The sequence below is a fragment of the Mustela putorius genome, unplaced genomic scaffold (genome assembly GCF_011764305.1).
Source record: "Mustela putorius furo isolate JIRA1106 unplaced genomic scaffold, ASM1176430v1.1 tig00000876_pilon_pilon_pilon, whole genome shotgun sequence".
Classification (NCBI taxonomy): Eukaryota; Metazoa; Chordata; class Mammalia; order Carnivora; family Mustelidae; genus Mustela; species Mustela putorius.
Window position 1 is genome coordinate 676,896 of NW_025421506.1, and position 14,243 is coordinate 691,138.

Below are 14,243 nucleotides of genomic sequence, written 5' to 3' on the forward strand. Positions count from 1 at the left end.
TTTCATCAAGTATTCATGCCCACCTGTCTATACTGGAGGAGGCATCATTTTAAGACGGATGTTTACACTTATTATGACGAAAACCAAATAAATAAAATGATTTTTTTTTTTAAAAGGATGGATGTTTATGCTGCACGGTGTGACAAAGTGTGAATTTATTTTCTGCTTATTCTTTCTACAGTTAAAAAAAAAAAAAGCTCCCTCCATTGGTGGAGGAGGACGAGGGCGAGGCTCCCCTGCTGGGGCCTGGGGTAGGAAGACAGTAGGCGGAGACGAGCAGGTGGAGCGCGCGGTAGAGACTTGCTTGCTCCTGCCGCCAACTGGCTCCACTTCCCCGCCACTGCCAGGGAACGGCGAGGAGCGCGTGCGCGGGGCGGGGCGGGGCGCGGGCTGAGGCGGAGCAACGCTGGGGGCGGGGCGGGGCGCGGGCTGAGGCGGAGCAACGCGGTGAGGGGCGGGGCGAGGCTGTCCGGCTCCCCGCCGCTCGGTGCTCGGCGGCGGAGAAGGCGGGGCGGACGGGCCCGGGAAGCGGGAAGGATCCTGACTCCCGGCCATGGCGGCGCCCGGTGCGCTGCTGGTGATGGGCGTGAGCGGCTCGGGGAAGTAGGTCTGGGAGGGCGGGGGTCGCGGCGGGTCGCGGGGGGCGCCCTGGAGGAGGCGGCGCGCGTAGCGGAGGCCGGAGGCGTCACCGTTCCGGGCCCGCGGGATACGCAGGGCTCTGGGGAACCTCCGGCCTCCCTTTGCTGATGAGGAAGCTGCGGCTCGGGGGCACCTGCTCTCTCTCCCCACCCTCCAACCTGCGCGCCCCGGGGTGCCGAGACCCGTTACCCCGAGAGGCTCAGAGGGGCAGCCCTTTGTGAAGAAGCGCCTGCAGCGGCGCCGCCCGCCGTGGCTCCGTTGGTCCTCAGGGCCGGTGTCTGGGAGCCTCTTGTCAGAACGGGGTGGAAGGGCGCGAGGCCCAAAGCTCAGGGGCGAACCTGTTCCACTCTCCCACACACCTTTGTGAGGCTGGACGGAGGGGCAGCTCCCTCCTGCGAGCTGCAGGACTTGTGCGATGAGATTTCAGAAAGGGCATTTCACCTCTGTTCTGTTTTCTCTGTGCTGTGATCAGCGTTTATCAGCTTTACCTGAAAGTCAGAGTAAATAAATAGAGTTCCAAATCCCCCTAAGGGTTTGCAAGGAGGACCGCCGGGTGCGCCAGAGCCTCTCTGCTCAGCCCAGTCTGGCCAACTTGGGGGCTGGGAGCTAGACTTTGGCTTCCTGATTAGACCAAAAATCTAACCGCGCCCTTTACCCGAAAAGGGAGCCACTGCTTTGATCCGCCACAGGAGGCAAAAGACAAACCTTAATCAAGTGGAATAATTTAAGTTCAAAGACCTGTAGTGCCCTTCTAGAATTTTCTGCGCCACGACTATCTTGTGTGGTCAAGTACGGATTAAAGACTCTTGCTCCAGGTAGGAAAGTTTAGGTTTTTAAGATTACTGTGGCATTTTTAGTCTCATCTCTTGAGAAAGTAAAATGATTTGGGGAGCCCTTGAATAAAATTAAAATAAATCATGAAGCGTGAAAATCCCTAGTTGTATGATTTGAAGAAGTTGAATGTAAGACTGCTTCTGTGCTGTGATGTAGTGGAAGTCAAGAGCCCCGGGTCTTGATTGTGCTGCTGCTGCCTGGTTGTGTGAGCTTGAGTAATTCATGTACCCCTCTCTGCTTTGGAGCAGATGGCGGAGTGTGTGAAACCATGTGGTTTATATGGTTATGGTATTCATGCATTCAGTAACTATTTATAGAGCTTGATCCTGACTCTGTGTCACTGATATATAATGAACAGGATAGATAAAATCCCTACCCTCAATGAGTTTATACCCTAGTATGGGAGGGAAACAAGACAGGGAAGTGGATAAATATATGTACACGGTGTGGTAGGCAGTGGTGGTGCTCTAGGGGCAAATAAAGGAGAGTAAGTAGAACAAAGAACAGCAGGCAGGATGGTGAGGGAAGGCTCCTCTGAGGCAGTGGTGTGTGGGCAAGACTCACAAGAAGTGAAGGACTAAGCCTGGTGGCCGGCTAGGGAAAGGGCAGTGTAGGCAAAGGGAATAGAGCAAGTGCAAAGGCCCAGAGGCTTTGTTTCATAGTGGCTTACCAGGGAATCCATTGTGGCTGAGTGATGGGAGATGAGGTTAGAGAAACAATGAAGGTGAGAAGTGGTCGTTTGCTGGAGATATTCTGAAGGTAGAACCAGAAAGTTGTTTCGATGGATTGGCTGTGGGGTATGAGTGAGGGAGAAAGGTGTGAAGGATGACTTCGGGATTTTTGGCTTGGGTATCCAGAAGGGAGTTATTATTAACTGACGGAGAAGCAGTAGACAGAGCAGGTTTTGGGAGAAAAAACAGCACAGTCCAATGTGGGATGTGGTGAATTACCCATCAGTCGCGTGAGTGGGTTTGTCAAGTGGTTGATTGGCTATCCAAGTCCAGAGTGTCAGGAGAGGAACTTTGGATATAAATGTAGGAATTCTTGGTGCACAGATACATTTAAAGACATAAGATGTTGAGATAACCGGGGGAGTGAGTGAAGATCAAGAAGCTGGCCAGGAACTGAGCTTGTGCCCTCTGACAGTTAAAGTTCAGAGTCAACTATTGCTGAGGGACTGAGTAATAAAATGAGAATGATTATATAGATCAACGGATATAGAACACTGAGTTCTTCGGTGATTTCTGTGAGCTCTTGTTAGGGCCCTGCAGGATTTTAAATTATACGCCATTATATATGAGAGGGGGAAAAAAATGGCTCAATAGAACAAGTCTCACACCAGAAAGATTGTAGTTAAACCACTATTAAAACAATGTCAAGCATGAATTTTACTTTTTCACTGTTTATTGCCTCCCCCTCTCCTACAAGGGATCTTTTCCCTTTTTGTTTACTGCCCTCTCTGTCTAGAACAATGTCTGGCATGTAGTAGGTACTCAAGAAATATTTGCAGACTTAATGGATGAATGAACAAATGAATGAACGGAGCTATGTGAATAGGTGGCAATGTCAGTTTCCTTTATGTTTTAATAGCCTTCGTGAAGCCACCCTCAGGTTCCGGCCTTTTGAATATCTTTTGCTTTTAACCTGGGCCTCAGCCCACCACCACTGCCCTACAGTCCTTTTCAATCTCCATGATCCTGATTTAGACTAACCCGCTTAGAGATCCCTGGGTCCCAGACTGGTTTGTAATCCTTCCTCCAACCAGTCTCCTCCGAGCCGAGCTCTGTGCCAGGCGTCCTTGTCTGAGTCCGTGAGTCCGTGTCAAGTCCTGCGTTCTCTGGCTTAGGAGGTTTGGATAGAGCAGTGGACAGTGGCTTTTCCTTTTCCTTCTGTCTCTTCTTTGCCCCTCTACACCCCAGTCTAGTTAGCTCTTCTTTTAGCTTGTGAGTGGTGGCTGACGTGTTCATCCCTGGCTCGTCTAACTTGGGCTTCAGTGTCATTTTGGTCATGCCCAGCTCTGGCTTCCCCTGCCCTGGAGTTGGTCACTGGTAGGCTGCAGTGTGTCCCCCTGTGCGAGCATCAGCACGGGGAACCTCATGGGAGAAGTTACAGCCCTTTGCAATCCTTTGGTCACATCGGGGAGCGGGTCTCAGTTGGGAGTACACGTGTGTCTTTAACACGAGGTCTCCTCAAGGCCTTCTTCACAAAAGAGACAGGACCCTTGAATCCAGGTAGAATGTAAGCAGAGTTTTGTTTTTGTTGTTTTTGTTTTCATTATTTTCATCTCCTGGGGACTAGCAGGTGCTCAGTAAGTGCTGGCTGAGTGAAACGAGTAGTGAGTGGGTACGTGGAGCTCAGTTCCCCCATTTTGGAGGTGAGAAAAGAGGTGTAGAGGGAAAGGTGACTGACATGGAAGCAGGTGGCCAGGTAGTGGCCGCACGGAGACTGTAGCCAGCTGTTGGTACTGAGACCCAAGCCCTTTGCAGTGAGTGCTGCCCACTGGGGGACATCATGTCCTCACCACACACATCACACAGAGCATTTCCCTCCCAGGCTGATTCCTTCATTTTATTTTTTTTTTTATTTTTTTAAAATATTTTATTTGACAGACAGAGATCACAAGTAGGCAGAGAGGCAGGCAGAGAGAGTGGAGGAAGCAGGCTCCCTGCTGAGCAGAGAGCCCAATGCCGGGCTTGATCCCAGGACCCTGGGATCATGACCTGAGCTGAAGGCAGAGGCTTTAACCCACTGAGCCACCCAGGTGTCCCACTTCATTTAATTTTTTAAGAAGCCCCAAGCAAGGTGGTAATGCTTGTATGAGTTCCTTGAACCTTGTGCTGGGAAGTTAAACTCCCCTGTCCGACCTCCGGCAGTACCCTCAGTAAAATCTCATCTCTCATCAGCTTTTTTCCCCACAAAACATCATGATCTCTAGAACAGGGACCAAAACATTTCAGAAAGTCTTCAGGAGTTTAGTGAGATCTCATATATTGTTTTTTGGGAAAGAAAATTAGTGGTAATTCAGTAACTATTTAAATTCCTGGAGAACACGGACATGTTCTTGACTCTAGGCCTGACAGCATTACTGTCCCTGCTTCAGTATCATGAAATTACTGGGTTTCAACATGGCGGGGTGGCTGCTGTCTCCAGGGCACCCTGCATGGTAGGGGCCACGCAGGGGTTGGGAAGGGCCATCACCTGAACCTCTGTGTCCTCTCCACAGATCAACCGTGGGCGCCCTGCTGGCCTCCAAGGTAACCTGTTCTGATGCCTCCCAATGACGAGTCCCATGGTGCTGTCTCTTTGCTTCTCTCCCTTCGGTGCACTTTCTTTCTGGCCCTTTCTTTCTGGTTTGTAAAACTCACCATGGATGTGGCTTAGGAAAGCCAGTGGGGCAATCTTGGTTTACACCTTGGTGATGACCAAGAGTGATGAATGAAAGGAGCAGCAGCCCAGTGAGCAGGGACGGGGATGTGGCGTGACCGCCTCCCTGCTCCCGTGTCGGGGATGGGGAGTGGAGGGAGGGGGACCACAGGGGGAGGGGCAGTCCCCGGGCTGCCCCGTACGTAGTGTCAGTAATGGTGGTTGTCATCTACACCCGTTCACTTTGTTCTTAAAGCTGGGATGGAAATTCTATGATGCGGATGACTATCACCCAGAGGAAAACCGAATGAAGATGGGAAAAGGGATCCCACTGAATGACCAGGTAACATGTGCTTACTGTTTCCAACCCAGACGCTCCAGCTGGGAGCCGCAGGTGGGGCTCTCCCAGCACGTGGTGTAGGACACTTCCTGCCCCCCCAGAGGACTTGTGCACAGCACTCCGAAGCCAGGCACCTGCGGTCCTGCACATGGTCAGCTTTGGCCCTGAAATGCTCTCCGAACACAGAGCTAGGAGTCACCCCGCCCCTGTTTGGGCAGAGCCTGCCAGGACACTTCGCTGCAGGCTGACGTAATTCTGGAGATTCTGCCTTCCTCCTCCTCCCCATGCCTTTCAGCTGCCGCCAGCACCTCACCACCACCCCAAAGCTCGAAGGATGGTTACAAATTCAAATCTAGCCCTCTGGAAGTGTCCCATCCATCTCAGGGTCAAGACCAAAGAGCCCAACGCCTCAACATGCCCCACTCCCCTCTCTTCGGGTACCCTCCCTCCCTCTCTCCACCAGAGCCACCCTGGCCCCTGTCAGTCACTCCTGCTGCCCCACTGCTCCCCACAGGGCCTTTGCATCTGCTGGTCTCACTGTCTGAAGTGCACTTCTGTCCTCTCACTTCTGAAATGCACCCTGCTCCTATCCACAGCTCGGCTCCTGTGCCACTTAGGGAAGTCCCTCTGGGCCTTCTGAAGTAAAACCTCCTATAATAAATTCTCACAGCACCATGGCCCACACAGTTCAGGTCCCAGCTGCAAGTTGGCATTTGATGGTATGAGAATTTGATTAATATTTATCTCTACAACTCGATTCTACTTCTGAAAGAGCAAGAACTGTGGCCTTTCTGATGACCATTATATACCCCCAGGGCTGGCCGCACAGTCAACATCAGAAGATACCCGTGACTCAGTCGTAAGTGCAGGAATGAACAGCGCCTCACTCCTTATGCACCGTCATGAGGCCACTTCCTAAGAGTCCCTCCCAAAGCACAGGTGCAAACCGGACTCGCTGGTGTAACTCGCCGTAGTTCAGGGGAGAGGTGAGGGCCAGGGCCCCAGCCAGGCTCACGGGCCGGGGTGTCCAAAGGGCAGGAACAGAGTGGAGCTGGCCGAAGACCAATACTGTGGTTGCCACTCTCAGTGATCTTGGTCCCAGCTGTACTGAGCTAGCTCACTCTCGTCCCCTTATCCGGCCTCCAGGGACTGGAGTCCCCCACCATCACTTGGTCTAGTTCTAGGGACTCCGAGCATACACCTGTCTCTGTTTCAGGGAGGATGGCTTGAGCTGGCCAAGATTCAGACTTTGAACCATCAAAATTAAGTTTGCAACATTTGACTTTAGGGGACAGCAGGAGGGAACCACAAAAGAGATACAGAATAGTAAGTGGAGCATAATAATGACATTATGGTAGAGATAAAGACATAGTGCAGATAACCTGGCTCCACCACTAGGCCTGTGTGCCCTTTGGCCAATGGCTTAGTCTCTCTCTGCCTCCTTCTCCTCCTGTGAAGCAGGGATGGAAGAGGACCCATTTCACTGGGTGCTTGAGGGGATTAAATGAGATACTACTAAAAAAAAAATTATGCACAGTGAAGTACCCAAAGCATTCAGTAAATACAACTTACTGTTGTCGCTTATGTATCTATACGCACAGGTACGCATCACATAAACTGTTTGTCCTGAGTCTGTAAGTGTGACCGTGCCAGGGTTTTCTCCTTGGTGAGTGCAAATAAAAGTTAAAGAACAAGGTAAAGCAACCCAAATGGATGGAGTTTTCAAATGACCTTTAAACATTCTCCTGTTCACACGCGAGGCTTGTTAACTGAGCAGTCTGGATGGGGGTAGGGGTAGAGTTCAGAAAAGGAATTTATTGTACAGAAGAAAAGGTTATCGGTTACTGGAGGAAACATAATGAGTCACTAAATATATTTAGAAGAAACTCTACAGGTTAGCCGGACTTCAGACTTTCTCCCTCCCGGGGAGAGAAAGAGCTAGAATAGCAGATGGTTGACATTCTGGAGGAGAACTCAGCTAAGAGTGAAGGTGTGGGTCATAGCTGCACTGGCACTGGGGGCCCCTCTAGCAACCAGTTCTGCGGGCCGCCCCCCCAGGATCCTGTGAGGAGGCCCCTGTGGAAAGTCTGAGGCAGGGGTACTGCCTCCTCTGGGAAAGGCTTGGGGAGGGTTTCGTGCTCAGAGGGCTGAAGTTTGAAGAGAGAACCTGTGCTGAGTATTCCAGGGGCTCCTTCAGGCTATTTAAATGTAAATGAACATAAACTAAACTGTAAACCCCAGTTCTGGTGTTACACAGCCCAAGTGTTCAGTTGCCACACGGGGCCCATGGCTACCACCAGAAGGTGCAGAGAACACGTCCATCATGACAGGAACCTCTAGTGGATACGCCACTCAGGCTGTGAGGGGTTGCTATTCGTGTGATAATGATGATAAAGGATCTGCAAGCTGCCAGTGTGCCCCCCACCCCCCACGCCCCACGCCAGGTCCAAGCTGTCCCAGCAGCCCGCAGTGACACTGATGCAGACTTCAGAGTCTGCTAGATGAGGGGGTTTTTGTCAAAAATTTTCCCGATTATCAATGTAACACTTGCCTTGTGTAGAAAACTTGGGAAGTACTGGAAAATGTTTTTACAGAATATATCACTCTTGGCTTTATCTTGTAAAATACCTACAAATTTTAGAGTTTGAATTTTGGAGTTTTTTCCCCTATCTTTTTTGGGGTCTATATTCTTCTTACATGTGTTCTTTCCTCTGTGGTCTCAAGTTCATTTTTGCAGCAGGTAAACAGTGGGCCCTGGCCACTGCTCTTCCCCACCCGCTCCTTCCTTCTGCTGTCTGCCTCCCCTAGCAATGCTGGGCCTACTTGGGCTCCTGTGTTCCTCTGAGCTCCAACTCCCTTCTCCCTTTAACTGTCCCCTTCCAGAAGACACTTCATGTCTCTAGATGTTTCCATCACATCACTAAAACCAGAGGCCCAGGAATCTTTCTCTGCCCTTTTGATGTCCTGATTGAACTCCTGCCAGAACATTTGTTGTGCCCACTACCTCCAAGCACTGGGCTGGGGGCAGGGGATACCCATCAGGAAGGAGAGGACCTTGAATGTCAGACCCAGCAGGCAGAGATGCTCATTTGGGTTATGCTGTTTCCTCTTCTCTTTCCCCTAAGTTTCTTTCTGTGTGTTTGACTTTCATAATTTATCCTATCATCTGTAGTAACCACTCACAGAGTTGAGTGAATTTGCTCTAATATCTCCTAGTTCCAATTTCTGCTTTTGTGAAGAAGGAATCTCAGTCACTCCCTTTTGTCACAAATGTGAACACAAAATTGAAGCTCATGCCTCCAAGTCTTAATACCCTTACAGTAAAGCCCAACCTTTCTTAGCAGGTCTCTCAAGTTCTTGACCATCTAGTCGAGGCAGATTCTCCTGACCTTCCTCACTGCCAACTCCCACACTGTTCACCAGGGCTATGAAGCATCTGCTTCACACATTTACTCAAGAGTCCCTGTATACTGTCTTTAACACTCCCAGTCTTAGACTGTGTCCTCCTCTCTATTTAGAAACGAACAAGGGGCGCCTGGGTGGCTCAGTGGGTTAAGCCTCTGCCTTTGGCTCAGGTCATGATCTCAGGGTCCTGGGATCGAGCCCCGCATGGGGCTCTCTGCTCAGCGGGGAGCCTGCTTCCCCCCTCTCTCTGCCTGCCTCTCTGCCTACTTGTGATCTGTCAAATAAATAAATAAAATAAAATAAAATAAAAAAAAGGAAACGTACAACAAAAGTGCTGTCAACCAAAACTTATGGGATGCCTTTGAAACATTACTTAGAAGGAAATCTGACCTCTGGAAGCATTTCCGGAAAAATAACAAGAATGGAAAGTAATGAGCTAAATGTTCAAGTAGGGAAAAACAATAAACAAAAAGGAATATGTAGGAAAAAAAGTAGAAATGGATGCTGAAATTAATGGAATATAAGCTGTTTCAAAAAAATAAAAATAAAAATCTAACAAGACTGATCGATCAAGAGTGGAAAGAAAGCACAATTAAGAGTAGGAATGAGAAGAGGGCTCTGAACTGGTGATGTTTGTAAATTTAAAGACTTAAGTTGGACAATTTCTTAGAAAAATATAAATTACTGTGGGGGACATGGGCTTGGATGGCCGTAACTGATGGCAGAGACTACTCCGCTTTTCCCCCCAAAGGGGAATACGACCCTGCCGATGCTGCATCTGGCTTAAGAAATCAGGAGGGTCCGGAGATCTAACTGTATGTGTGATCTCATCCTGCTCTCTCAGACACCAAAACTGAATCAAGAATAGAAAACCTGAACATAACATAATGCTCTTTAAAAAAAACTGATTCTGGAATCCAAGACCTCCCTGAAAAAAAGGCCCCAGGCCCAAATGGTGTTTCAGGTGAGTTTTGGTCGGCTTGGACCACTGTAACAAAATATCACAGGCTGGGGGCTTAACCAAGAGACATTCAGTTCTCACAATTCTAGAGGCTGGAAGTACGGCCTTCTTCTCAAAACCGCTAAGATTTCTCTGGACTGTAATGCTGATGATGTGTTTCTGTACAAATAAACAATACCTGGGGAAGTCACTTTGTGTCTGCTTTAATTTCAGGACAGGATACCATGGCTCTGCAACTTACATGACATTTTACTAAGGTAAGAGAGCATCAGGCCTTCACATAAGCCAATGAGTAAAGAAAATTCATCAGAAAGTAGAGGCAAAAAATACGTTCTTGAAATCACAACTAGCTAATGGTAAAGGATCACAGAAATGGAATGCACTTCTGTCAGGTAACCAACAATGATTTAAATCAGCCAGAACCCGCGTGTAATTCAGATGGGTTCTGGAAATGAACCTCCTAGACAGCTCCGCAATTATCGTCTGGGAATCTTGGTCAGCCAGTTGGCTTCCATAAGTCTGTTTCTTCATTTGAAAATGGGGGTGTAGTTCCTATTCACAGAATATTGTGAGAATTAGTGAGACGGGATATGGGAGGCACTCAGAATGGTATTGAAAACATCTAAGTGCTGGAAAGATGGTAACCGATGACACTACTGACTGTTCTAGTCACATCTTTGTCTCCACCTCTTACCCCAACTCCACGCTGTGGCAACCAGGGAAGACCTGGGGTCATTTGTAAGTGAACAGATAATTGGTCATCAGAATTGGGAGTCCCAAACCGTCCTGCTCTGTATCGTGCCTCTGAGCAAATGAGGTCCCCTCCACCCATCTGAGGAACTGACCCCTGGGAATCCTGGTTGGGATGTGGAGGAGGATAGAGAAGAGGCAGGGAATGGCTTATAAATCTTGTTTCTAAAATGAGGATGAGCTTTGCGCAGTGGCAGTATCGTAGGTTTATCCAAGGCGATTATTGCTAATTAAAATGAAGATGACATTTCATATTTTTATAAATCTAAAACCTTTACACCATATGCAATTAGAATATACTTAAAATTAAAAATTCAGTTTACTTTTTCACACTGCACTGACATAGCTGGCAACCTTGTCTTTGCATAGGCTTTGAGTTTAGGGTTCAAGGTTTGAGAACTCCTACCCAACTGGGTCTTAACATAAGTAGATTAGATCAAATATACTGACCTGTGATGGAAGCAGAAGTTAAGATCCTCCGGAGAGGAGCTATCAGACATCCAGACCTACAATAAATGAGCTCTCAACCATGGCCTCTGGGAAGAGCCAGACGGCCCAGGTATGTAAGTTCGCTGCTGCTGATGTGCTCCATCCACTGGATCTCAAGTGTACATTGTCCGTAGATCAAAGGCAGACACCTGCAGAATTCTCAGTTCTAAAACATTCTACCAAGTACCCAAGCCAGGGTTTTACCCTTCATCTCTCACCTCTTTACTGGAGTCCCTTCCCAGCCAGAGCCGCCTGCCTTTCCTGACCATGGACAGGGGCACACAGCAGCTGCGTGGGAGAGGAGGCTCACTCACTTGGGCAGTCTCGGAGCACACTGGTTTCCCTTTGTGGTGCCTGGTCATGCTGCCTCTATTTCCGGCTCAGGTCTTTTCTTAGCATATCCCTGGACGCTTCTTATATCTTGTTCCCCTTGACCACAGACAGCCTGATATTCCCCTTTTTGCCTGCTTTCTCCAGCTCTGCACTGGCAAATTCACCAGACTCCCAGCATATTGTAGAGTAGGAAGGGGGAGAAGCCAGTTGTGAGTTTCAAATCACTGAACACCTGTGGAAAATCTGAGCCAAGGTGTGTGGGGCACAGGCACCTACCAGCAGCCACCCATGTCCACATGCAGTGGCTATGTCTACATTTGCAGGAGCAGAGCTGACACCTACCAAGAACTTCCTGTGTACTGGGCATGTTGGTCAACTCTTCCTCACAAGTCTACGGACAGGCGCTCTAAGGGGCCCCATTTAAGAGATGATGAAGATGAACTGATGCTCAGGGAGGTAAATACCTTGCCCAAGACGGCTCAGTTCACTAGTGCAAGGAAGATCTTTACCTTAAAGCCAGGACTGCCTGATACCTGACCACCATTTTGTAATACCTTCTACTGGGAGAGAAGTAGGACCGGTCTTCAATCTAGAATCAGCACCAGTTATTTCAAAGGTCCGCATTCTTTAGTCCCACTCTCCACCCACCCCCTTTTTTTTTTCAACAGAGATGTAGCTTCTGGACAGCATGTGGTTCTAGCCTGTTCGGCTCTGAAGAAAGCGTACAGAGACATCTTAATACGAGGAAAAGATGGTGCATCCCCGAAGTGTGATGAGACGGGGAAGGACAAACACCCAGCTGAAGTGAAGCTCCTCGTGGTCCATCTGAGTGGGTCCTTTGAGGTCATCTCTGGGCGTTTACTCAAGAGAAAAGGACACTTTATGCCCCCTGAGTTATTGGAGTCCCAGTTCGAAACTCTGGAGCCCCCATCGGCTCCAGAAAACTTCATCCAAATCAGTGTGGACAAAAATCTTTCAGAGATAATTGCTACAATAGTGGAAACTCTAAAATGAAAATCGCTTCAGATCGGGGGTCCAGAACAATCAGGCAGACATTTCCATCCCATCCCAAACTATGTCTACTGGTTTTGCCAGTATTCTAATTTCTTGGGGTGAACAAACCCTAGTGTACTGAACTCTACTTGCCTGGGTGTATTTTTAGGCATTTGTGCTCTGGCACATGAGGAGGAGACAGGAGGGCACTTTGAAAGTAAAGCTTCAATAGAAATTCAAATTCCTGTGACCTAATCAGATGATCAGAGGGAATTCTATAATCAATGCTGTAAATCACCTCATTTAGAACATCCTTGATCATGCCTAGATCTGATCAAATAAATGAAACTTGGCTATACTTGGCATCCCCTGGAAATTAGTCACAGGAGTAGAAATGTGTATAATGTGTAAACGTGTGTAAACTGACCACTCACCAGCAAGTCCTAAACCTCTCTCCTTGGATCATCTCAAGATAAATAACAAGTACATATAGTTCATGGATATAAAAAACGGCAAAGTGGATGTAGCCTGGGACTCACTGACCCAACTGTCCCACTCATTTTACGGAAACCCCTGAGATCAGGCTGGGGTCAGCCACCAACCTCTCTGCTGCAAAAACCGTCAGCATGGGCTCTGGGATAAGGAAAGAACATGAGAGCTGCTCTGGCCCAAATGTGAAATGAACCTTCCTGCCGGGCAGCAGTGTGCCAGGGGCAGCTGGGCTGGGTGAGGCTGTGCCGGAGGTCGGAGGCCTGGGTTTCAGCCCTTCCCCTGGAGGCTCCAGAAAGAGACTTCCTTATACTTCTATCCTAACCAAGGTCCTGGAATGCAGCTACTCTGCAGGGTCACTGATTTGCCTTGCGCAGAGAGTGGGTTTTGGGACTAATTACCCATTTTTTTCCCACCAGGGCAGGCAGCCTGTCTTGGGAACTACAAAGAGAATACGTGCCAGGGGTGCCAGAGGCGTGAAAGGGCCCTTGTGGGTAGACAGACCTTGCTTAAGGAGACATGAAACCTCAGATTTTCCTCTCTGCCAGATTTGAGAGGCATCTGCTGTCTGGCTTCAGTCTAGATCAGCCCTCACTACTCGGGGTCCAAGCCCTCAAGTTGACCAGTCCCACAGACTCAGGCTGGCCGATAGTCACCCCAGACACAGAGGAGGGACTCAGGCCACAGTACTCAGTGAGTCCAGACTGAAGACCACCATGGGCACTCTGCAGCGTCTGCGGACCTGTAATGGGACACAGAGCTCCAGCTCTCAGGTGCCTTACGTCGGGGTGGAAGGACAGCGCATCTCACATCCTCTGGCATGGGCTCGAGTTCTTAGCAAAGGCCACTGCTCACAAAAAAACTGAGTTTCACTCCACTGGACTGTCCCATAGGACCTGGGGAACAAGTCTGCTTATAATTATAAGAGCACAAGCTATTTTATGCATAAATAAAAATGTTTTTGCAGTTGTAAGATACATGAAGTTTCCAAAAGTACCAAAAAGGAACAATTATATTCTTTTTTAAATTTGCCAGAGTTGTTTACCATTTCAGAGAATCATGGTGTTCTTTTCTGTCATGAATGTAACACCCCTACACCAACCTGCGCTTGTAAGTCTTCATTCATAGTGATCAGCCCATGGGCACAAGCACCCAGCTGCTCCGTGGTGTTGGTCCAGGGCAACTATGTCTTGAGTGTTAGATACCAAAACTCATTCGTTTATCCCAAGTTACTTTCCCCTTTTCTCCTTTACAGCAAAGGTATCCTATTTACTATTTGCTGGGGTAAATTTTATTAGCCATCAGTTTCACTTCAGGTGGAAGTGGGACATCAGAAAATAGTTGTTAAAAATAGAAGCATCAAATCTCCTGGGGTTGGGAACCACTGCTCAAATCTTCCCAAGATGAACCCCGGGGAGGCCAGGGTGTGCACCAGTACTGCCCTCTGGTGGCCCTGGGGAACACTGCAAGTGCGAACGGCTCTCCCAGCCCTCGAGAACACCATCATGCAGGCAGCCAGCCATGGGTTCTGTGCCTGGGTCCCCTGGCAGTGGAACACCCAGTCCTGACCATACCCTTGCTCGGCCTCTATGACCTGTGAAGAAGTGGAGAGTGAGACCTGTTTGCTGTGGCTCAAAATAGATGCCA

At 48.9% G+C, this 14,243-nt stretch overlaps 1 protein-coding gene across 5 annotated transcripts; it reads left to right on the top strand.

Moving 5' to 3' along the window:
- The first annotated feature begins 447 nt into the window (after nt 1-447).
- Nucleotides 448-12,465, top strand: IDNK (IDNK gluconokinase). Of its 5 annotated transcripts, none has more exons than XM_004774073.2 (5): nt 449-566; nt 4,697-4,727; nt 5,093-5,179; nt 9,756-9,799; nt 11,783-12,465. In XM_004774073.2, exons 3-5 carry the CDS (start codon nt 5,144-5,146, stop codon nt 12,126-12,128), a joined length of 426 nt encoding a protein of 141 aa, XP_004774130.1. In that variant the 5' UTR covers nt 449-566; nt 4,697-4,727; nt 5,093-5,143; the 3' UTR covers nt 12,129-12,465. The 5 variants fall into 5 exon arrangements, with proteins under 5 accessions (XP_004774132.1, XP_004774130.1, XP_004774129.1 ...); XM_004774072.2 differs by having other exon boundaries at nt 455-603; XM_004774075.2 differs by lacking the exon at nt 4,697-4,727 and having other exon boundaries at nt 448-603.
- Nucleotides 12,466-14,243: the final 1,778 nt, after the last annotated feature.

Bases quoted from the DNA above. Each gene is read 5' to 3' on its own strand.
- IDNK (XM_004774072.2), top strand. From the start codon at position 554: ATGGCGGCGCCCGGTGCGCTGCTGGTGATGGGCGTGAGCGGCTCGGGG. The intron at 604-4,696 runs GTAGGTCTGGGA...TCCTCTCCACAG, and splicing joins GGCGTGAGCGGCTCGGGGAA to ATCAACCGTGGGCGCCCTGC. The intron at 9,800-11,782 runs GTAAGAGAGCAT...TTTTTTCAACAG, and splicing joins TTACATGACATTTTACTAAG to AGATGTAGCTTCTGGACAGC.